Source organism: Euleptes europaea, chromosome 8 (genome assembly GCF_029931775.1).
Source record: "Euleptes europaea isolate rEulEur1 chromosome 8, rEulEur1.hap1, whole genome shotgun sequence".
In the NCBI taxonomy this organism is placed as follows: Eukaryota; Metazoa; Chordata; class Lepidosauria; order Squamata; family Sphaerodactylidae; genus Euleptes; species Euleptes europaea.
In genome coordinates, this window is record NC_079319.1 from 80,359,168 (window position 1) to 80,384,398 (window position 25,231).

The 25,231-nt window shown below is 43.1% G+C and overlaps 1 protein-coding gene across 1 annotated transcript; it reads left to right on the forward strand.

Annotated features, from left to right (window-relative positions):
• Positions 1-1,510: 1,510 nt before the first annotated feature.
• IRF4 (interferon regulatory factor 4) lies at positions 1,511-18,577 on the forward strand. The gene is made up of 9 exons (XM_056854977.1): positions 1,511-1,613; positions 4,235-4,488; positions 8,202-8,388; positions 9,356-9,447; positions 11,489-11,630; positions 13,030-13,137; positions 14,033-14,386; positions 16,956-17,068; positions 18,434-18,577. The coding sequence occupies exons 1-9, from the start codon at positions 1,511-1,513 to the stop codon at positions 18,575-18,577; spliced, it is 1,497 nt and encodes a 498-aa protein (XP_056710955.1).
• The last annotated feature ends 6,654 nt before the right edge of the window (positions 18,578-25,231 follow it).

The window sequence follows — 25,231 nt, forward strand, 5'->3', positions numbered from 1 at the left end:
GGACTCCTAGGGAATTATTTCCAACGAAATCAATGGGCTTAGACTGGAGTAACCACGCATAGGGGAATCTGCAGTGCCAATGGTATCAGTGATTGTAAAAGTCGTTTTTTATAGTCCTATTTCATTTTTATTGAATGTCCCGTTTCGTTGATTATATTGACTCACTGTGTGCGATCCGCCCTGAGTCCCAGTGAGAAAGGTGCACTACAAGTAAGGTAAGTAAGGGCACACAACCCCAATAATGCACTCTCAACCCGCTTTGAAGGTGGGTTTTACTGTGTGAACTGGCAAAAACCCACTTGCAAACAATCGTCGAGGTGCCGGGAAAGTAAATGAGCAAACAAACAAATGTCCTTCCGAAGAAGAGCGCCGAGAATCTCGGGTTTCTTTTGGGCGTCTGAATTGCACAGCTTCCAAACCAAGGTCCTGGGGGTGAGGAGGAGGCGCAGAAGAACGCCGGGGAAGTGGAGGCCGCCCAAGCAGCGTTTCAAGGCAACATTTTTCCTTCTGCTCTTTGCCCCACAGAAAGTGCTTTTCCGTCGCCTGCCTCGTGTTAGTAGGCCGTTGAGAGATGTGCCTGCCCTGATTTCGTGGGTGCGCCTTTCACAGTCCTCTGAACCAGTTGCCATCACTCCACCTGGTGCGCCAGCTAGGGTCCAGAAGGCTTCAAAAAGAGAGCAAGAGGGCATGATTTAAAGGCTGTGCGTTCAGCACATCCTTAAGAAAAGGTGTGCGTAAAGTGCTGTCAAGTCGCAGCCGACTTATGGCGACCCCTTTTCGGGGTTTTCATGGCAAGAGACGAACAGAGGTGGTTTGCCAGGGCCTTCCTCTGCACAGCCACCCTGGTCTTCCTTGGTGGTCCTCCCACCCAAATGCTAACCAGGGCTGACCCTGCTTAGCTGCTGAGATCTGACCAGATCCGGCTAGCCTGGGCCATCCAAGAGCAGGTAGGGTCACCTTAGTTCTTCCCCATCAGCTTGGAGCCTTTCTGCTGGCCCCTGCGGCCACTTAGGTGGTAACTGGCTGCCGCGGCTGCAAGGCGCTGGGGTTCCCGTCGGGTGGGCGGCCGAGGGCGGGACTGGCGGTCCGAGCCGGGCAGCGTCGGCGGGCGAAGGAGAGGGGTTTCCCGCGACGCCGCGGCGAGAGCGAGCAGAGGCCCGGGCGTGGGTGAAGGGAGCCCGCAGGAGGGACGGGCGTGCGTGCGAGCCGGGGGCCGCTTCTGCAGGGTCGGTGCGGATGCTCGCTCAAAGCTCCTTTCTAAACAACGACCTTTAAAACGACTGCGCCCTGTCCCGACGCGAGAGGAGAAAGCAACGCAAATGCCACTTCCCCCACTCCTTCGTTTGCATAGCCATTAGCAATCCTCGTTTGCATCGCTCAGCTGCGGGGGGGGGGATTCTGCATGCTTCCTCCAGCGAATGCTTCGAGGCGGGGCAGAGCAAATGCAAAAGGCGGCATTAAAGTGACGGCTGGCATGGCGGTTCAGCGTGCAGAACTACCAAAGGCGTCCATGCGCGGGGCCCTTCGGCCTGGGACGCCCTGCTGCTCATGGCCTGGGCACCCAGGAGTTTGCCTCTGCAGAGCGAAGTTGCGCTCCCTGCGAGGGGGCGCGGGTTGGGGCCCCTGCGGGTCTCCGCGAGGAGGGGGGGGCTGGCCTAGGCGTGCGGGCGAAGGACGGGCCGCGGGCTGGTGTAGGCGCGCCGCACAAGAAAGTTGGGGGTGCTGGAACGGGGGGGGGGGTGCAGAGTTTAGAGCCTGGCAAAGCTGCCCTGACCTGGATGGCCCAGGCTGGCCTGATCTCGCCAGATCTCAGGAGCTAAGCAGGGTCAGCCCTGGTTAGTATTTGGATGGGAGACCACCAAGGAAGGCCAGGGTTGCTGTGCAGAGGAAGGCACGGGCAAACCACCTCTGCTAGTCTCTTGCCATGAAAACCCCCCAAAGGGGTCGCCCTAAGTCGGCTGCGACTTGATGGCACTTTACGCACACGCACACAAAGTTGCCTGCGAAAATAACTTCAAATCAATACCGCCCCGGGTTCAATCCTGGCCCTCGGCATCCTGTACTGCTGGAGAGGGAAACCCTGAAAATTGCAAAGCCGCCCCTGCAGCCCATTTTATCACCTCAATACTCCAGCAGCCTCATTCTTCTGTATGGGGGTGGGGGCACGGAGTGCATTTTTTAAAAACATCAGTACGTTTAGGATGGATGGGGGCGGGCGAGCGCTCCCTTGGCCCACACACCTCTGGGTGTCTCTGAAAAAAGAGGGGTTTGCTTGTTTTTTGGATGGAATTGCCCGTGTGAGGAAGCAGGAGGGTGTGTTGGTGTGTGTGTAGGTGCTGGAAGGGGCAACCAGACCTTACCCATGCGTGTGAGTGCAAAGGAGTAAAGTAGAGACGGCGGGCTGGGCATCTGTGAGAATCACCAGCAGCGGATAATTTTAGAAAGGGGGTGGCTGCAGTCCCTAAGGACGCTTTCCTGAGAGTCAGAGTCACTGAATGAAGTGGGACTTGCATATGCCTAGATCTGGCACTTTCACACATGCTGAATAATGCACTTTCAATGCACTTTGCAGCTGGATTTGACTGTGTGAAGCAGCAAGACCCACTCGCAAACGATCGTTAAAGTGCATTGGAAGTGCATTTCACTGTGTGCACTGAAAGTGCATTATTTAGTAAAAGTGTGAAACAGCAAAACCCACTTGCAATTGATCGTTAAAGCGCATTGGAAGTCCATTTCACTTATAGTGTTATAAGAAAGTGCATTTAAAGTAGTGCATCGAGAGTGCATTATTTAGCAGGTGTGAAAACGCCCAGTGGCAATCCTAAAAAGAGTCACTCCAGCCTTAAGTGTTTCGGCGCTGTAAACAATACATCCTCAACTGCTCCATAACTCCAGTTTAGTTGCAGCAGCGGATACCCCCCCCAAAAAAAATCTCTCTCTCTCTCTCTCTATCTCTCTATCTATCTCTCTATCTATCTATCTATATCTTGATCTATCTATCTATCTATCTATCTATCATCTATCTATCTATCTATATCTCGATCTATCTATCTATCTATATCTCGATCTATCTATCTATCTATCTATCTATCTATCTATCTATCTATCTATCTATCTATCTATCTATATCTCGATCTATCTCTCTATCTCTATCTATCTCTATCTATCTCTATCTATCTATCTCTATCTATCTCTCTATCTATCTCTCGATCTATCTCGATCTATCTCGATCTATCTCGATCTATCTCGATCTATCTCTCTATCTATCTCTATCTATCTATCTATCTATCTCTATCTATCTCTATCTATCTCTATCTCTCGATCTCTCTATCTCTCGATCTCTCTATCTCTCGATCTATCTCTCGATCTATCTCGATCTATCTCTCGATCTATCTCGATCTATCTCTCGATCTATCGATCTATCTCGATCTATCGATCTCTCTATCTCTCTCGATCTCTCTATCTCTCTCGATCTATCTATCTATCTCGATCTATCTATCTATCTATCTATCTCTCTCGATCTATCTATCTATCTATCTCGATCTATTTATCTATCTATCTCGATCTATCTATCGATCTATCTATCTCGATCTCTCTCTCGATCTCTCTCTCGATCTCTCTCTCGATCTCTCTCTCGATCTCGATCTCTCTCTCTCTCTCCTCTCTCTCTCTCTCTCTCTCTCTCTCTCCTCTCTCTCTCTCTCCTCCTCTCTCTCTCTCTCTCTCTCTCTCTCTCTCTCTCTCTCTCTCTCTCTCTCTCTCTCTCTCTCTCTCTCTCTCCTCTCTCTCTCTCTCTCTCTCTCTCTCTCTCTCTCTCTCTCTCTCTCTCTCCTCTCTCTCTCTCTCTCTCTCTCTCTCTCTCTCTCTCTCTCTCTCTCTCTCTCTCTCTCTCTCTCTCTCTCTCTCTCTCTCTCTCTCTATCTATCTATCTATCTATCTATCTATCTATCTATCTATCTATCTATCCCCGTTTTGCAAAGTGGCCGGTTTTGCAAAGTGGCCGACTGAGAGGCGGCCCGCTTTGCAAGTGGCCGGTGGGGCGAGGCGGGGTTTTTGAAGAGTGCGGGCTTTTTTTGCTGCCTCCGCGCGGCGGCCGCGCATGCGCCCCCTCCTCTGGTCTCCAAAGCCGAGCGCTTCCCTGCTGCGCAGCGAGCGAGCCGTGCGTTTGCCCGCAGTTGAGGCGCGCGCGCGCCGGGCAGGCAGGCAGGTGACTGGCGCTCCTTTCCTCCGGCAGGGCAGGCAGCCAGCCGGCGGGCGGGCGGGCGCGCGCGGGGCAGCGGCAGCGTTTGCAGCAGCCGGAGGAGCGGCGGGATGAGCTCGATGAGCTGCGGCAACGGGAAACTCCGCCAGTGGCTGATCGAGCAGATCGACAGCAACAAGTATCCCGGCCTGGTGTGGGAGAACGAGGAGAAGAGCATCTTTCGCATCCCGTGGAAGCACGCCGGCAAGCAGGACTACAACCGCGAAGAGGACGCGGCGCTCTTCAAGGTGCGCACCCGCTCCCCAGCTGGCCCGAGGCGGGTGCCGGGAGCCTCCAAGCGTGGTGAAGTTGTGTGACTGGCGGCGGGGGTGTGTGTGTGTGTTACCGCGCTTTGTATTCCCAGCGATGTATTAAGAGTTTGAAAATGTTATGAAAAGCATCGCTTTGAAAAGGGGTTTGGGATGCCGTGGCTAAAAAATGGTTTGAGGACGTCTTCACAGCTCAAGGGGCCAAACAAAGTGCGAACGGTATTTTTTATAACGTTTTCAAACTCTGAATACATCGGTGGGAATACGTTATAAGAAACAACGCTTTAAAAGGGTTTTTGAATAGCACGGCTTATAAATGGTTGGAAGACGTCTTCACAGCTGAAGGGGCCAAACAAAGTGCGAACAGTAGTTTTTATAACGTTTTCAAACTCTGAATACATCGGTGGGAATACAAGGGCGGTAACAAAGGGGGTTACCGCACTTTGTATTCCCAGCGATGTATTAAGAGTTTGAAAATGTTATAAGAAACATCGCTTTAAAAGGGTTTTTGGATACCACGGCTTATAAATGGTTGGAAGACGTCTTCACAGCTCAAGGGGCCAAACAAAGTGCGAACAGTATTTTTCATAACGTTTTCAAACTCTTCATACATCAGTGGGAATACATAGAAAGTGTGAACCGTATTTTTTCTAACATTTTCAAACTCTTAATACATTGTTGGGAATACAAGTGCGGTAACCCCCCAATGTGTCTGGGACACCAGCAGGAGGTGAATGGGTGCCTCATCTGTTCTTGCTTCCAAAGGTTTGGTGTTGATGTCCCTTTAAAACAAATCCTCCCCCCCCCACATACACACATATATTTATTTGGATGTATCCTGTGATTTTCTGCAGGACTACTTGCAAATTATGGCATTTAGGACTGGAGATGGGCCTTTTAACGCCCCCCCCCCCAAAAACCCACCTTTAGTTTTCCTTCAGTAAAAGTGATTAGGATGTTGCTGTGATTTCTGGTGAACTTACTACTAAGTTAGATGTTGGGCAACTGTGAAGACTATAGGCTGGTTCACATGTGCATGTCACCCCCTGATGACTGCAATGTCTAGTCATGATCTGTCTAGTCATGATAGAACACCACAGCCAGGATATCACACAATATCAACTACACCACCTCACATTTTCACAGGCTGGTTCATATGCTCAGCTGCTATTTTGACAGCAGTCCAGGGTAGGGAAAGCCGCTGGTTCGCATGCATGTAACAACCAAGCCATAGAAAATAGAACATTTCCATTAACGTAATACCAAATTGAGTCTTAACGTTCCCTTCCTAAATACGGGCCCTGATTCAACAACCTGTGCCTGGAAACAGATTGCCTTTCTTCCTAGGCACCCAAAAAGATGTTGTGCAGGCAGAAAATCACTGCTCAGTCGAAATGCCATGTATATAGGAAGAAAATCTTTATTCAAGACTCAGAATATGCAAGACTCACAGTGGAACTGTCTTCCCAGTGCACAACTGGTACTTGTCAGTGCTGATAACCTGTTGGAAAGTGATAATTGGCACTCTCAGTTCTTGCCCCAGTCACTTTTTTGGTGGGAACAGGGGAAGATTTTTGCTGCTGAGAGTTTCTCTGATTAGGGCCAAGAATGGAAACTTAGGCTTGATTTCCATATGCATGTTTGCTGCTTGATTGCCACCTGAAACAGGTATTGCCAAGTGAAGAAGGTTCACATATCAAATGGTGCCCCTTGGTTCATGTACCAAACTTAAGTACTTGTCCAATCACTATGCATTTTATCCTCCCAACAGCCTGAAAGGGATGAAAGACACCGAGGCCACCTAGCAAGCCTCCTAGAAACTGGAATTTTTAAGCCAGACTGTCTTGATTTGAATCTAGCCTTCTGTTCACTATTCCTCCCTGGTTGTCAAATTTCGCAGGGGAGCAGTGCCTACTCTCTCCACCTCCAAACGGGTTTAAAAGCACTTTAGGTTTTTGCCTAGTGGAGCAATCTCATCATTTTGCACAATTCACAGAATTCACTAAGCTATCTGCAGTTAAAGAATGAAGAGGGTTAGAAGCCAAAAGATAAATATTTGAACTGAGCAGAAGTCTCTCTCCTCCAAAGTAACCATTGCCTGAACTGCTGAAGAATTGGATTGAGAAGATCTGACAGCGAGTTCTATGCAGTATTTGCAAGAGAAAAATAAAGCAGAGCAATCTTTTGCACCTGACTGGCATCCTAGATGTTCCTGAATTAAAATTCGAACCAAGATGCTTTCTTGTTACACTTGAAAGGCTTCTTTCATGTTGCATAATTTCCTTTTCTTCCTTTGATTAACTGCCCCAAGGCTTGATTCATTAGGTCTGCAATCTTGCTCACTCACAGTAGCGTATACTAAAGTCCTAGAGTCATCACTGGGACGCAAGTGTACATAACGCTGAACAGGATGGCAGCTTTTGTCATTAGCTAAACATCGTAATTGTTTAGTGAAACTTTCTTTCTAAAGCTCGTTTTCTGTTGATTGCTACTGAACAGTGTTCAGTACCTGGAGCAATGCTACTCAATTTATACTTGAATGAATGTAGCTAATTACTTTTAATAGTACATAATTTACATTGAACAACCTTTCTCGCTACTGCTGAATTCCATGACTTAATTCTTCTGCCTTCATTATTCACACTAATGCTGAACATTATGGTTGGTTTTCTGAACTCTTGCACAGCTAACTCACATTGCGGCATCTCTCCCTCCTCCCTTTTTGAAAAGCTGTATCTTGACCTGAACATAATTTTACATCATAGGACCTGGAGAGTCCATACTCCAAGAAGGCTTAGTTGTTATCTCCATAAACTTATGTGCACAGTATGAAATACAGAGGATGCAGTCGCTTTTCCATCCCCTCTGCTACTTTGTTTTCAACATCTACCCACTGCAAGCAGGGCTCTATGGAGTCCTACAGTGGGCCAAAGGAGAAGGTGTCTTTTGTTGCAATAGTGGTGCTGAAACAGGAGGGAGCTGTGGATTATTAAAGGGAAATCCTACTCCAGTATTGCTTTATTACAAAAAGTGTGCTGCCTTTGAAGAAGAAGAGTTGGTTTTTATACCCTTCTCTACTGAAAGGAGTCTAAAAGCAGTTTACAATCACCTTCTCTCCCCCCCCACACACACACAACAGGCACCTGGTGAGGTTGGTAGGGTTGAGAGAGCTCTAAGAGAACTGTGACTAGCCCAAGGTCACCCAGCAGGCTGCATGTGGAGGAGGGGGGAATCTAATCTGGTTCTTCAGATTAGAGTCTGCTACTCACGTGGAGGAGTGGGGACCCAGACCAAGTTCTCCAGATTAGGATCCGTTCCTCTTAACCACTACACCATGCTGGCTCTCATGGTTAAACAATGTACTACCCAACAATGTATTTCTTATAGAACGGAAGTATCAAATGTTGCTTTTGAACTGTATTTAATCCTTTTAGAAGTATTTTCAGCACTGGGCCCCACCACAGGATTTTTCGCTGCTGGTAATTAAGCAGATTGACAGCTGAACGGTTACCAGGAAAATTGTACGGTAGCAGGACAATATCTTTTCTGCTTTCACCAGCAAAAATTAGCAATTAAGTTTTATAGGATGAATATGTTTTTGATTGTGAAATTTGTGTTAGTGCTTGTAAATATGTACCAACATTTTAAAAAAAAGTTTGTTGTTGTGTGTTAATTGCTGGCAATATTTTCAGGCTTGGGCTCTGTTTAAAGGAAAGTTCAGAGAGGGCATCGATAAGCCAGACCCCCCCACTTGGAAAACAAGACTGCGCTGTGCTTTAAACAAGAGCAATGACTTTGAAGAATTGGTTGAAAGGAGCCAGCTGGATATATCTGATCCATATAAAGTGTACAGAATAGTACCAGAAGGAGCAAAAAAAGGTGAGGCAGCTTGTATTGTTCATATGTTATTGTTGGGGTGGGGGAGGGAAAGTGGGCATGGCATAGCCTGATGTTGTCAGATCTCGGAAGCTAACCAGGGCCAGTACTTGGATGGGAGACCTCCAAAGAACACTCTGCAGGGAAGGCAATGGCAAACCACCTCTGCTTAATCGCTTGCCTTTAAAGCCACTTAAAGTCATCAGTCGGCTGCGACTGGATGGCACCATATAGAGCGCTTACACACAACCTGAATGATGCACTTTCGATCCACTTTCAATGCACTTTAATGCTCGTTTGCAAGTGGATTTTGCTGTTTCACACAGTAACATCCAGCTGCAAAGTGCATGAAAGTGGATTGAAAGTACATTATTCAGGATGTGTGAAAGTGCCCACAGTCTTGCGATTTAGAACAAATTGGGTAAACTGTTCTAGCATTGTTTCAGGCAGCTAAATTTGGTGGTATAAACATCCAATAAGCATTTATATAGGGTTGAAATGACGCTTGACAAATGTAATGTCAAAGCTCACATTTTATAGCCAAATAAATTAGGCACTTTAACATTACATTTGCATGTATTTTTTTATATTTATCTTGTCACAGATAATTTTCAAACACTGAAATTCTAGAATCCCACCCCTTCTGTAAAATATACTGATGAGTTCTGTGATTGTGAAATAGCTTAAAGGTAAAGGTCCCCTGTGCAAGCACCGGGTCATTCTTGACCCATGGGGTGATGTCACATCCCGACATTTTCTAGGCAGACTTTGTTTTACGGGGTGGTTTGCCAGTGCCTTCCCCAGTCATCTTCCCTTTACCCCCAGCATTTCACCGACCTCGGCTGAGTCAGCCTTAGAACATCTTATTCTAACAAGAAGTTAACAGTTAAGAATGTCATAAGTAATTTCTCCTCAGCATTCCTTAAGATAATGTGGAAACCACTCTTTTTTTTCATCCACATGTTCACAGGAGTAAACAAGCACAGTTTGGAGGATCCACAGATGATCATGAATAATGCCTACACTGTGAATTCAGCCTCATATCCTGCATTACAATCTCCGGTACAGATAATTAATTAAGCATTTCTTTCCTGTCATAAAATGGGGGTGAAACTAACTTTTAAAAGACCTTTCTCTTTCAGCCGTACTTTGAGGAATCAGGAAGGAAAAATCAACAAACCAGTTACATTTTTTTTGAGAGAGAGAGACCTTGGTGGTCTGGATGAAGCCCATAAATCAAACATTGCCGACCTTTGGTCTAGACCAATGAGGCTAAAACTAATTCATACCTCTTTATGTGATGCATAATGGGATGCTATGCTTGCTTCATGTCTTGACCTGCAATAAGTTGGAAAGAAAATAATAAAGAATGTCAAACTGAGGTTTTAAAGAAGAGGTTGGATAGCCATCTGTCAGCAATGCTGATTCTATAACCTTAGGCAGATGATGAGAGGGAGGGCATCTTGGCCATCTTCTGGACATGGAGTGGGGGTCACTGGGAGTGTAGAGGGGAGGTAGTTGTGAGTTTCATGCATTGTGCAGGGGGTTGGACTAGATGACCCTGGTGGTCCCTCCCTTGATGACCATAGGTGGTCCCTCTATGATTCTATGAACTTAAGGAATGTTTACAAAAGAATGCATAGGTGTTACTGGGATTAGAAGTTTGTTGAGTGCTTTTGCTATATTCAGTTCCATTTCAGCTTTATCCTCTGCTGTCACAATGGTAATTATGTTTGCATAATTTTTCCTTTTGGAATTGTATGGTGAAGTATTTGTGTGGTTTACATAATGGTGAATTTATTCAGGTGAGTACCAGTTGCATATCAGTCTGCTGAGGGGAACTTTGGCTCTGTACCTTCCGGCATTGTTAGGGAAGTGGTAAAATGTTATGAGGTATGACATTGAATGCTGTAGTTTAGGGTTAAAGCACCTACATTGCATTATAAAAGTAAAGGTCCCCTGTGCAAGCACCGGGTCATTCCTGACCCATGGGGTCACATCCCCATGTTTACTAGGCAGACTTTGTTTATGGGGTGGTTTTGCCAGTGCCTTCCCCAGTCATCTTCCCTTTACCCCCAGCAAGCTGGGTACTCATTTTACCAACCTCGGAAGGATGGAAGGCTGAGTCAACCTTTCCATTATAGGTAGCCAGCATTTGTAATTTAAGGAACCTTGCTAGTAGGGCTTTGCAAGCCCTCTGCACATGACTCTGGAAAGTCAGTCAGAAAGAAATTGCAAGCAAGCTGCACAGTATATAAGATTTTACAGCATGGAATAAAATTTTAGAAAGACTGCAACCTCCACACAACCCTCATTTCGATTCAATTTATTATTACGGCATTAGCCAGAAAAGATACAAACCTTGTCAATAAAACCTATTACATGATAAATAACCTCTTTGTTCAAAATACAGATAAAATAACCCTCATTTACTCAATCCCATCCTTCATCCATCAGCAAACAAACTATTCCTAATCCAGCCATGAGTCAGACCAACTCGCTAGTGGTCTCTTCCTGTCCAAGAGTAGGACTGGGTGGCAACCCCCCCCCCCAGCCCAATACATGGTCTCAGTCAGGAAAGGGAAACTAGACTAGTGACAGTTTCAAAGCTTTTTAGAAAACAAAGCACCCCGAAGAAAAGCAAATACTCTGAATTCAACACAAGCTCTTCACATAGAGCTAATAAGGAAATGCCTCCAAAGTGAATGGTGATGAAGTTTATATTATAAAAGCATTAGAACACTTGGTTCCAGGGTAAGGTACAGGATTCACAACCTCCTTTGCCTCTGTTACATAAAGTATGTATTTAATGTGTACAGTGAAATCATTGTTCCCCTAATACTAGTCGTTGCTACCTCTTTGGTCCCCCCTATTAACTTTTCCTAGAGTTGTCACTATCTGTCCGCACATCAGAATGGAAATATTACAGTGGCAATGTGTCAGGATGGCAGATAATTTTCAATAATACTCCCCTGGAAACGGTACCTTTTTTGAGGGGGAGGGGGGGGATGAGAATAGTAGAAGATGAACAAGAGTTGGCACTGATTCTGTCTGCAGTTGGCCACAGCTAAAACAGAATGTAACGTTTTAATAAAATATGCAGGTGCCAAGCTACAGGGTCCCCTCAGACCTAAACTGGAGAGAGTATGTACCAGATCCATCACACCCTGAGATTTCCTACCAGTGTTCAAGTGCTTCTTTTGCACCTCGCAGTCATCAGTGGCAAGGGCCAGTATGTCAGAATGGTAAGTGTATGTGACCACTCTACACAGAGATGGACATTCTTTTCACTTGCATTGTATGTGAAAGCATGGCTTCTGATCCAGAGCTTCATATGCCTGTAGTTGTGAATGTGGAGCTCCTAACTAAGTGGGCTTCCTCACTTGCTTGAGTGAAAGTATATGCATCCCTCTGTCTGTGCATTCTCCCCCTCTATAACGGTGAATTGGAAAACTTTGGTGAGTGGGAAAACATCCAGGCTTCCACTGTATCGTGGTGTAGTGGTTAGTAACAGTGGACTCTAATCTCGTGAATCGGGTTGGTTTCCCCACTCCTACACATGAAGCCTGCTGGGTGACCTTGGGCTAGTCACAGTTCTCTCTGAACTCTCTCAGCCCCACCTACCTCACAAGGTATCCGTTGTGGGGAGAGGAAGATGATTGTAAGCCGGTTTGAGGCTCCTTAAAGGTAGAGAAAATTGGGGTATAAAAAAGCAACAACCAGCCAACCAAAAAATCTTCAAACCAATTATGTAGTATGATAATGGCATGATGTAGCCAAAATAAGTATTTGAGGGGTCTGCAGGAAAAATAAGCAGATGATTCTCTTGCTTGCACTGAAATCAATGGCTTTAGAAGTGTTTCACTTTGGATTATCTCCTATGGTTTAATTTTATTTAACTGAATAGATTGAGTATTTGAAACAAGAAAACTGTAATATCACCATAGAAATTTGGAGTGCTTTTATTATGTAGATTCAAAACAATGGATCAGGCAAAGCAGGTAAAGTGAATTGGGCTAATTTCTGATGGAGAGCACAATGTATGTTTTTAAGTTTTGGCAAAATTGTTTTATTCTCTGGGGGTTCATAAACTTGAAAAGTTTGCCATGAAGCCTGTCAAATCAAAATACTGCTTTATTTGTTTTTGGCTGCCATCCCACATCAGCTTATTAATGAGTAAGTAAAAAATGATTTCAACAGAATTCAAATATATGTTCTACATTTTTTTAAAAATAAGGTGTGTCCCACTGAGACCAGTCAGAGAAGGTTACCTCCTCCGTTGAATTCAATTAAACTTAAAAGTTCTTAATTGTGTCTTTGGAACTGGACACTTCTTAGCAGAAATGCCCTGGGTTCCCTGAAATCAGTGATAGAGCCTCAGTGTAAGACACTGAGCAGTTTTCCTCAACCCGGTTAAGGATATGATGGTTTTTAGACTATTCCAAGTAGAAGCTTTACAGTGAGATTCTGTGCCACTTAGCATGATTGTTTATTGTACGATTCACCCAAGATGCTGAAATGTTGAAGTCATAAGGGTCACCTAGTCTGGCAGAATGGGAATTTGATGTGCACAGTTGAGTTGTGTGTGTGTCCTTCAATAGTTTTGGACTCTGTGTGAACATTGATCTTTATTTGTGAAAACAGGTTGTCAAGTAACTGGAACCTTTTATGCTTGTCCACCACCTGAGTCTCAGACTCCTGGGATCCCAATAGAGCCAGGCATAAGGCCTGGTGAGGCTGTGGCATTCTCAGGTACGTAAACTGCCCATCATATGTTCCTCCTTGGAGAGCTAGCTTCAGCAAGCATGTTGTCTCAACCTGTTTCTCTGCAGAAACTACAATTATCCCCAAATGGCAGTCACTTCTTACTTGACAGCTGCCCCAACCTCACCTACAGGCTCTCTGCATAACATTCTTAAGTATAGATTATCCAAAGGCCAAGCAGGGAATAGTGATAGTAGTGAAATAATGAAGTCTGTGAGCATTTGTTTAAGAACTGGAGATCTTCTTTTGAGGGCTTGTGGGAATTTTCTCTGTAGCAAAATTTGTGGCTGCATTAATTTCCAGTTATGTGATCCCTCCCTTGGCAACTCTCAACTGGTGAACTTCTCCACTGCTACACAGTCTTGAATTTATGCTATGGCTTACAAGCCCCAATACCAAGTGCTATTACATTTAGAATAAGTGTACCTAAAGCCTGGTTCTTAACAAAATAATACTGGAGGAGTTAGTGTGTTGTCAAAGATGTATAGCTCCTGTGGTATTACATACAGAAGTGTTTCGCTTTATTGCAGTTATTATTTGTATAGCACTTCTTGCCCCAAAAAACTTAATTCTTATTCTTCTTCCTGATAGCACTGTAAAGCAGGTAATTATAATTCCCATTTAATAAATAAAGGAGGCTGAGATTCAGTGTGAAAACCTGTGCACATTAATTTATGAGTAAGCCTCATTGAACACAATAGGACTTGTTTCTAAGAACATATATGCATGGGATTTGACTATACGTCACTCAGCAAGTCATTGCTGAGTTACAGTTGAACACTCATTTTTTAGGTCGTGCAAACTACTAAGCCTCAGCTGGTCTTGCCTTGTGTGTAGTTGTTTTACAAACAGTTAAAATAATTTCATATAAATGTACTTTCAGATTGTCGGTTGCATATCTGTCTATACTACAATGAAACTTTGGTTAAAGAAGTCACAACTTCAAGTCCTGAGGGCTGTAGGATATCTCATGGCCAAAGTTATGAGGTCAGCGGTCTTGAACAAGTTGTGTTCCCTTATCCAGAAGATCATGGCCAAAGGAAAACAACTGAAAAATTGTTCAGCCATTTGGAAAGGGGAGTAATACTCTGGTTGACACCCGACGGGCTCTATGCTAAGAGACTTTGTCAAAGCAGGATATATTGGGACGGGCCTCTGGCATTTTGCAGCGACAGGCCTAACAAACTGGAAAGAGAGCAAAGTTGCAAACTCTTTGATACTCAGCAGTTTTTATCAGGTAACTCCCCCCCCCCAAATAAATTACAGTTGTCAGTGCATTCCTATGGTGTATGGTTGAAGTTGACGGAAGTGTCTGGGCTGTTTTTTCTTCTGTACCCATAAATGTTCCTTTTGTGTTAATTTCAGTTTTCCATTAATTCAGCCTCGCAAATCTTACAATTATGGGTTGAATCCAGCACAAGGATCATGCAAGGGTGGTAGATCTACCAGGCTTTCCCCTCTCTCTTGCAGTTTTTTCCACTCCTGGGAAAATTTAATCCCAAAGTCATGGGGACCAACACGGAGTTTCAGCAACACAGGTCAGGAGGCTGCATTGGGGTCAAAATCTTCCCTTCCTCTTCCATTAAGGGAGTTCCATTCACAAAAACAATCAGGAGGGAGAGATTTTGTCTCCTTTCTCACAGCTGTGGCATGCCAACCCACATGGCTATTATGCCACATGGGACCTGTGACCCCTGAGATAGATTTTCTGAGAGTTGGAAAGGACTGCTGGGGAGAGGATAAAGTCAACAAGATCTGTGACTATCAGCACCTTCCAGTGATGGATCTTAGGATCCAGCCCAGTGTGTTTGATTTTGATATGAAATATTTTGCAAAGAATAAAGGGGTCTTAGGTTTGTTTATAAAGACAATTTTTAAGCTTTAGATTACTTCAGTGGAATTCTAGTCTAAGAACTCTTCTAGTCTAAGAACACAAGTTTAACTGTGTTGTAGAATGGATTAAATGCCATGGAGACTGTATAGAGGGGAAATAGGACTGAAATAAACTCAGAATCCAAAATCCATCTCTGAATTTTGATTTTGAATGCATGTCAGAGAAAAGGTGGAGTAGGAGTCTAACAATAACGTGTGTAGAGTGACCACCCCCAGTTGCTTTCATGGGATCCTCTCCTTTCCCCCCCCCCCTAGATACCATCAGAAAGCCATCTCCATTTTCATCCCACCTGAGGGTGAATGCAGTGCACAGATAGAGTAGAATTGATAAGTTACATCTTAGTGGACAAATGCTTACCATGATGCTTACATGAGCACTGGCAAGCCTGTCATTTGTAATCTTAACATTACTTGGGTGGGGCTATACCAAGTGGTTACGCATATACTATGGTAACTTTCCAACCTGCAAATGGTTGTCTGATTTTATGCTTATACTCTGCTTTGTGTTTAAAATTATAACTTGCATTTTACTGTTCATAATAGAATTCTCACACTTTTCTTTTCAAAATGGTCCTGTTTTAGAAGTTGCAGATGCTCATTTCAATAACCTGCAGCCAGACTTCTAGAAGCTTTGGCTTTTGTGACATAGCAGCCTAACCAATGGCTAAGACAGTCTTTTTATCTTCCTTTCCCAATTCCTCTACTTTTTGAGGGGGGAGGAATATTAAGCTTTTGCTTGGTGACTTAAACATGTGCCAGGGCTCAAAAAACTATTACTACTAATTCTAATTTGTATTTAGATGTAGTTTGACAATTTTAAAATTTTGGGGGGAATCCCAATTCAAATCTCAATTCTGTTATGAACTAGGGGAAATCCTAATAGAGATTAAGTTTTTTGAAGCACATAAATGTTCCAGATGATTCTCAAGTTTGGCAGAATATAAATGTTTACTGCCAAGCCATGAAATTGTGCACAATGCATTAGATTAGGATAAATGGATAATCATAAACTATATAGGGTTTGTAAACAGGGTAGAATTGATGGACATTTTTCTAGGCATATCAGATTTGTCTCTACTTTCTTTTTAAGATTCACATTTGTCAGAAGTACAAATTACATGGCTTCAACTGAAAATGACAATCTTTGTGTCCCATTCTCCCCTTCCTGTGAACTTACGTTGTGTTGTTGATGTCATAGTGTTGTGCCCTTCTGTGCCCTCTTCATGCCATTGAAAGTGGTGCTGGTGGTGAAATTTACAGTGCCGTCTAGTAGGGTTGCCAGCTAGCCTGGAGAAAATGTCTTATCCTTTCAATAGAAGATTCATGGGATGTTATTTACCTCCATGCCATGAAGAGCTTCAGCTGCCCAGTTCTGCACATTAAACTCTATTAAATGGGCAGGACATTTTTTCTCCAATCCAGAAGGCACCTGAAGTGTTGCGGCATGCTAACACAAGATAGGTTTTATGAAACTGTAGTCAAAAAGGGCAAGAGTCCAGTAGCACCTTAAAGACTAACAAAAATATTTTCTGGTAGGGTATGAGCTTTCGTGAGCCACAGCTCACAGCTCTCGAAAGCTCATACCCTACCAGAAAATATCTTTGTTAGTCTTTAAGGTGCTACTGGACTCCTGCCCTTTTTGACTACTGCAAACAGACTAACACGGCTACCCACTGTGATTTATGAAACTGTGTAAAGGAAAATAGGAAAACAAGATACAAGACCACCATTTTTGGGAAAACTTTTGTGCTTACAGTAGTATGTTGTTGCAGCCAGTGTTAAATATTTTGCAATAAAATCTTTTAATCTAGTCAAGTTTTCCATGCCAACACTTTTTTCCTGTCACAGCTCTGGAGTTTAGCCCCCAGGCATGGCTAAATATTGATACTGAACATTTTCTGTTGTCTTTCTAGAATTGCAAGTGTTTGTCCACCATGGACGCCCACTGCCAAGATTCCAGATTATATTGTGCTTTGGAGAGGAATTTCCAGATCCGCAAAGGCAGAGAAACCAAATTACAGCTCGTGTAAGTATAGACTACTGCAAGTATAAGGGCTCTGACGGCAGTCTATTTAAATAAATGTGGAAATTGACTTATTAGTAGTATGAATTATGATTTCCAATACCTAAATTATGAATTCATTTTAATGTGTTCTGTTGAAAGCAAATGTTAAGTCACAGGCATGAACCACTCAGAAAATGGTACTGCGAATTATTGCCTGGCAATATTATTACAGACATTTCAGCTGTATTGGTGACAATCTGCAGTACCAGTTTCTGCATGTTTAACGTTTGTGACGTCACATTTCACTTTAAGCTGATCCTTTTAAATTTGAATTTAGAATTTAAGATATTGGAAATCACAATTTATCTAAATACTGTTAGTAAAACAGGCATTGAATATAGATGTGCCAAAGATGGTAGCTAGGGTTTTAAATACAGGCAGCAATTCTAGACCAAGCCGCTTAGACTGGAATCCATATGAGCCAGAGTATCAGTTAATGACATAAGTTCAAGGATGGTGGCTTAATTAGCTGGTTATCAGGTTGTAATTTCTATTTCGACGCATAATTGTAACCCTATATTTATAACCATTCAGTTAAACAGATTTGCTGTCCACAGTTATTTTAGCAAAAGGCATAAAGAAAATAACGGGTTGTTTTTTTCAACCACACTGTAGCCATTTTAAAGTTAGCCAGTGATATATAACTACCTTCATCATATGATGTAAGACACTTTTATCTGTAGAGTTATAAGCATGTTTTGTGACTTCATTTTTTAATATTATTTCCCTACCTCTTTGAGCTATAAGGTTAGTAATATAGGGATGGTTTAGACATGACATCACTTGTGGCTGCCACTGAGAACCTCTTCCCTATGTGGGCAAGTCATGCAGTTGGGAGTAACCTTTGGATACTCTTAGGCATAGCAGTCTAAATGTGTGTGATGCTAGTGTTAGCTGGCCCACATCAGTGTGTTTAGTGCTAGTGGGGCGCTAGTGTTAATTGGCCCACATCAGTGTGTTTAGAAGAACCATCTCAATACAGAAGTTGCTTTCAGTAGCAACCACGGGTGGGCAGTCAGTGTGTCCTGTGTATTGTAGGTAAATATATTTCCACGAGTGTTTATGGGACCTTAGTCACAGTAGGTGCACACAGTCATGCTGATTCCTGTATTAGGCTTCTGTATTCCTGAAAGCAGTTTCTGCTGCTAAGTTTGAAACACTGGAGTCAGATCACTTGAAAGCATAAAGCAAAATAAGAGATCATTTTGATTGCGCCTCATGTTTTTAAATGGAACTTTGCCCTGTTCTATAGTTTTGTGTTCCTCATTATGAACGAATGAGAACGCCTTGCTATATACCCCATTAACTTTTGTATCTGTTATTAAGGTTGAACCAGTATTTGCGAGACAGCTGTACTATTTTGCACAGCAAAACACTGGACATTTCCTAAGAGGCTATGATATGTCTGAACAAATCGCCAGCTCAGAGGATTACCACCGATCTCTCCACCACTCCTCTGTTCAAGAATAAATGCATGAAATTGGTGCCTTTTGAAGGTTAGACGAACCTTTGGCTCATATGTGAAAGACAAGAAAGTGCTTGGATTTTCCCTCTGAAACAATTAAATGGATATGGGCAAGCCTAAAAATATAGAAACCAATGGACTTGGGATTTCCTGCACCATCTTTTGGATTGCAGTACCTCATATTCTACTGCTGGAGTTGGGTGTGAATGCTGACAGAACGTCCAGCATGTTTACATGTGGTTAAATGAAAACAGTTTCTTGTGGACTACTTGAACTTGAAATCTCAGGGCAGGAATTTGTAGACTGAAACAACAGTTACATGGTATCAGATTACATGGTATCAGGTTGTGCTAAAAATGTAGGGTATTAATGAATGTGGAATTATTTTGAAATTATGTAAGCTTCTGTAGTCATCAAAGAATGTTGCAGTGTACACTTTTTTTTAAAAAAAGGAAGATGATTTCTGACCTTCCCCCCCCCTCTTAATTTTAATTATTATTGTTGCTGTTGCTACTCTTCAGAAAATAACCTGATTACTAAGTTCTACAGAAGAACCTTGTACCACTATATTTTTTTTTAGTTCAAGTTAAGCTCAGTAAGCAATCAAAACCTCTCTCTACTATTAGATTAAGGAACATTTTAAAAATTATTCCGTGAACTGCATATTTGTAAACACTTCAGTGCAAACACACTCTTCGCTTCCTTACAGATTTACAGCCGTTTAATTTGAGCCATTTGAACACATGAGAACAGAGTTTGAACTAAATTCACAGTTGACTTGAGGTCAGAATTGTTTCTTTTTGGCCATAATGCTGACAGACAAACATAGGCAATACTCCAAGGCTGAGTTCTGCTCTTAATTTCAGTGGGTTTAGGTTAGGGGTCCCCAACCTTTTTGAGCCTGTGGGCACCTTTAGAATTCTGCAACAGCATGGTGGGCGCAGCCACAAAATAGCTGCCATAAAGTGTCTGCTGCCACAGCTTACCTTCAGTCACACAGTGAGGATCCTTGTGCAGTGGTGGCAGCGGCTACCAAAGCAACATCTGGAAGCCTTGCTGGGCAAAAGCCCCACCTGCCCCCACCCACTTTCTAAAGGCACTTGGTGAGTGCTCAAAAAGTTATATGTGGGTACCATGTTGGGGACCTATGGTACATGTTTGGCTGGATTAGGACATGAGTTGCACCTGTTATTTTAGTCTTAAAAGTTGGAATTTTGGCAGCTTTATACATTTGGCAGCTTTATACATTTCGATGATAACAATGGAATAGTTGCTTGGACACACTTAAAGCCTAGTATAGATGGAAAGCTATAGTTTTTTGTATATGCATCAAGGCAGATTTCTCTGATTTAGGGAACAAACGGTTATCAAGGTACTGTCTTTCCTTAACAAAGAAAACAAAGCCTATGGTATTGATTACAATTTCCTGTGTCAAGATACATTCTTCTCCCAAATATTATACTTGAATGTCTAATCAGGGAAAAATTGTATATTGTTATACAATTGGCAGTAGATTCATGAGCTAAAAATTCTGATTGTGTACATCTTAAAGATGCATACTGCCTTGGGATATAATATCCCTCCTTTCCTCTCCTCCCAACAAGCTAGTTCATATGGAGGGTTTCCATAAACTAAACTTGAAGGAAATGCTGGGCCCTGCATTGCTGTTTTGTTATTTCCGATGCTTGATTTTCAGGTATGTACATGTGTGTCAACCCATTCAGTATAGAGACAGGGTTTTTTTGGTGGTCTTTAGACTTGCAATTTCCCCCCCTCTTTAGCTCAGTTATTCCTGTAAATGTGCTACTTTGGGTTCTTAGAGGCTCCATGTCTTAAGGCTGCATTTGTATATACATTGATGTGAGAATAAGCTCCATTGAATGTAGTAGCACTTAATTCTGATTAGATATACATAGGATTGCGCTGTAATGCAATTTTACATGTGAGTTTACTCCAGTCTAAGCCCATTGAAATTATTGGATTTAGACTGGAGTAACTCAGCATAGGATTGCACTGAAAATCTTTCTTATACTAGACAGAGTATGTAGTAGACTAGTCCTAAATTCTTTCCTTGAAAGTTAGTTTCATTGAATTTAACAGATATTTTTTTCCAAGTAGTGTCTTCAGGATCAGGCAGTTGGACACAAAGCTAAGATGTGAATGTATATGCTAGTTTACTCACTCAGCCAAATGCTCTGTAGTATTCAAAATACGGATATGAGATCTCTTGTATAATACATAGGGTTGCCAGCTCTGGGTTGGGAAATACCTGGAGATTTTAGGGGTGGAGCCTGAGGAGGGCAGGATTTAGGTTGGGACTTCAGTGGGGTACAATGCCACAGAGTCCACCTTCCACAGCGGCCTTTTCTGCAGGTGAACTGCTTTGTCTCCTGGAGATCAGTTATAATTCCAGGAGAGCTCCGGCCACCCCCTGAGGTTGGCAGCCCTAATAATATACATTCTAGATTTGTCAAGGACAGAGGTATTTGTGGCAGGAGACAGATTTGCCAAGGACAGAGGTATTTGCGGCAGGAGATTTTGAAATGCGCTCGCCTTTCTAAGCATGCCATTAGAGTCTCATATGAGGGAGATTTTGAGCAGATAGTAGTTGGGAAGAAAGCACTCAGCAGCTCTCCCCCTGCCTTTTCCTTTGTTCACAAATTGCAACGTCCCAAACTTGGTTTTCATTTAAAATAAACCCATCAAAGCTTCATTACATGCCTTGCTACATAATGTGTAATTTGTCCCTTTTTTAAATATGTGCTTAAAAGTGTAATACTCTACATGTTTACTCAGAAGGAAATCCCACTGTGTTCAGTGTGACTTGCTCCCTGGTAGGTATGCATAGGATTGTACCCTCAATCTTTCTTGGCTAAAATTATGTGGCACCTTTTAAAAGAGGTTCCCTCCTGACCAGCAGAAAACACAAAAGATGTCATGTTAACACACTCATGTCTCAAAAGGCAGTAAAACCCTTGTGCAGGTTTTTAAGCCAGGAAAGGGAATGCCACATTTCTCTGATTCTTTCCCCCCCTTAAATTATTTTCCTCCCACAAATCATTAACCACAAAGTCTGTTATAATAAGGGGCTCTTTCACCTGTGGGTGCTCAGTAACTGACCTACACAGTATGCTTTGCTTGGCAAATTGTATTAGAAAAGGCCATCCTGTGACGTAAATATGAATCCAGCTTTGCTTAATGACATCGCTGAACTGGAATGTAAGCAAAGAAAAGTACAGTTAAAGTTGGGACCTAAATATGGTTGTTGGTTTTCAGGGAGAAAATGTCAAGTGTCCATCTAAATCAATAGGATGTCATTGTGCTTGACATTTGCTTGATCATGTGCTGAGTGAATGATTGTGCTTCTCCTGTCCCAGGCTGAGAGGTTTGAGTTTGGAGGACGGGCCTTGGGTTCATTAGCGTGGCCGTGGCAGGTTGGCACAGAGGCTTTCTGGGTCAATGATGATGCTTTCGTTGTGTTGCATCTTCTGCTCCAAATACCAGAAAACACTGTTCTTGGTTTTTTTTATTAGAGTACTTTATGCTTACATGTTTTGTATAAGACATCAGCTCTTCATTTCAGCCAGGGTCAGAGAGCATTGAGTTAGAAGAGGAACTATTGATTCAATAGGCCAGTTTTCTGTTATAAATATGACTTCTCTTTAGTTGCACTTGTGGCCAGTCTAAGAACAAGAGAACAAGCTGGAAATGTTTTGTGTTTGAAAAATAAATGTGCTGTAAATATGTGGAGTTTTTTTTTTACAAAAAGTATTTATCGCTTGTTGTTTGAAATAAACTAAGGATAAATAAAGCGATGGGTTTAAATCTAATTTTTCCAAACCTTGTATTCACATAATCAGTCATAAAAAGCTTGTTTTAAAATATGGTTTATGTCCCTCTTCTGTTTACTTTCTTTCCAATCCGGAAGCTTATGTGTTTGGTTCTCAGCAACTGTGGTAATAAAAACCAAGGTCATTTATGCATGGGTACTTGGACTCACGTTCGCCCCTGTCTGACTTGGTTGTTCCTTGGAGCTCTGCACGAGTTCTCTGTCCGCTCAAAATGACCTCGCTGCCAGCCCTCGCAATGTCCGGGTCTTCCCATTCCTCTGTTAACCGGTCTCTTCCCTCTCCCCTGAGCTCAGCCCGGCTGAAATCGCCATGCAGAAGGCAAAGTGTGGGACACAGAAGCTCGGTTTCCCTCACAGCCAATTACAGAGCAACATGTCAAGGGGCGGGGGTTCAAATGCTTCCTGCTTTCTCAGAGCTCTTTCTGAGCAGAAGAAAGCCTTCTTAAAACCGAGGCTTGGATTTCTCCCCCCCCCCTTTCAGATTGCTCCCTTTTTTTGTTCTTAAAAGTGCTTTTAAATGCGGCAACTGGTTTTTTTTTGGGGGGGGGATCTTCTCTTACAGTGAGCACTGCGAAGTAAGCCAATTACAATGCAGCATTCAAAGGGGTGGGACTTGATTTGAGTTTGGAGACTGCTGGTGCAGAGAATCCCAACTGGAACGTGTGGGTCCAGCCAGCAACGAACATTAGGTAAAACTCCCAAGCATAAATGACCCAAGAGGGTTTTTTTTCAAATAGCGTCCCTCGTACTATGAAAGTCGGTTTCTAATACACAAACTATTTTGTTAAATTTTCATGTTGGGCACTAACATGCTGTGTAAATTTGTGATGCGGCGGAGCGTAATTCTGAAAATCTGGGGTACAACAACCCATTCCAAACCAAACACTTTGATTGCAGTGGGAGATCATTGAGGCTTAACTCTTCCATTGAACACTACAGGGCACGGTACTCAACTGGCTGGATTGTGTCCCATGTTCATTTTGCTTTTCAGAGGGTTTAGGCTAACCAGGTATTAAACACTGTATGTTTAATTCTCTTATGGAAAGATTCACTTGGCCTTTCCAACAGGCCAAAGTAGGCTGTTTACATCAGCATTTGTCACTGGCACGGAGGTGGGGAAACACCGTCATGTCTCATCAAACAGCTTTCAGGAAAGGAAAACCACTGTTCTACAGATTACGAGCCAGAGCGACAGTTTGCGCATACCGTAAATATGAATTTCCTTTTCAGTGAGGCGAATCAGCTCCATTTACCTTCCTCTGAGCAAAGATGTCATTGATGATTGTGACAGATGTTGAGCCAAAGGGCCTCAAAGCAGCTTTCCTCCTGTTTTTTATATTATTATTATTTTCTTGATTTAGTTGTGCTTTTATTCCTTGATGTAGGTCAGTCTCAAGTAACTGAGCTCCCTACAGATCTGTGAGGTCTACAGGGGCAGAGGCAGCCTGTGCATGTTTACTCAAAAATACGTCCCACTGTGTTCAGTGGGATTTGCCCTCAATCAGGTCTCCATAATGGTGTGGCCCTTCAGTGCATCCTGAGTCTGCAGACAGGTTTATACTTCTACCAGTTTCCAGTTATCTTCCCGGTTTCCAGCTCAAAAGGTATTGAACGATTTGTTTAAAAGCCACAAATAAGGCTTGCGGACATGGAACAAGGAGCGCCAACACCAAAGCTGGGATAATCAAAGGGCTAATTTTATTTTTATTGCTTAAGGGGTATCTGCAGCTCATAGAGGCCAAAACCCAGAGCTAATTGCAGAGTCAATTGGTGGGATGCAGAAGAGTCAGGCCTCCTCTGTTTTGTATGTAGCTGTTCTTATGGGTGAGAACATAAGAAAAGCCATGCTGGATCAGACCAAGGTCCATCAAGTCCAGCAGTCTGTCAGAGGACCCAGGCTTCTGGTCTGAGGGTTGCGCCTTCATCTGCCAAACTGATGCCTCAGGGTGCTCACCTGAGTTGTACCATGTACCACTGAAGCCTCATTTTCACGCAATGTTCCTGCCATGGGAAGATATTGAGTCATTTGTTTAAAAGCAACAATTAAGGCTTTTTCAGGTGGAGTTTTCAGCCAAGCTGCTCTGATAGCACTAATCCTTGTATAGCAGTACTGTATGTCAAATCAAACTGGGAGGACACAGCTCAAGACAAAAAAAGAGTTGGAATTCACAACCCTGTGAAGTAGAGAAAAAGGATCGGATTCAGCCGGGAAAGGGAATGCAAAAGGACTGCTGGGTGGGAAGTGTTACATAGCTCATATGGTGTGTAATTTACAGTATACCAGAGTAGGGAAAATAGCCTCCATAATCCATGATCTGCCAGTCAAACCATTTTCTTTAGCTAACTCAGTACTGGTCCTCTAGCTGGGGTAAGTGCTGTAACTTTTCCCGTCTAACTCATGAGGCCAAAATGAGTCCAAGGGAGAAGTGAGGGTCTCCTGAGTAATATGAGGGTGGTCTTCCACAGGAAACACGATTCCCATCGCCATAGTATTAAAGGAGTTGCAATGGGCTGAGGTCTAAAATGCAGAATGGTGCTTTCATGCAAGGAAATTTTCCAACCTGTGATGTCTCCCCCTCCTTAGCTCAAGTTCTACAGTACTTGGATATAAAACTGGACCCAGCAGAATAGCTTAGTGTACAATATATGAAGCTCGTAGAGCTGATGCATTACGGAAAATAGCTCACAAATAAAATAGCCACCTCTCACTTTAGAACCAGTTGAACTTTTGTTTAAGAATGGGGTCAAATCACACAGATCTGTAGGAACCTAACTTTGGGCATAATTTTATTTATTTTTATGGAAAGTG

Bases quoted from the DNA above. Each gene is read 5' to 3' on its own strand.
- IRF4 (XM_056854977.1), top strand. From the start codon at position 1,511: ATGCGCGGGGCCCTTCGGCCTGGGACGCCCTGCTGCTCATGGCCTGGG. The intron at 13,138-14,032 runs GTACGTAAACTG...ATGTACTTTCAG, and splicing joins TGAGGCTGTGGCATTCTCAG to ATTGTCGGTTGCATATCTGT. The intron at 14,387-16,955 runs GTAACTCCCCCC...TTGTCTTTCTAG, and splicing joins TACTCAGCAGTTTTTATCAG to AATTGCAAGTGTTTGTCCAC.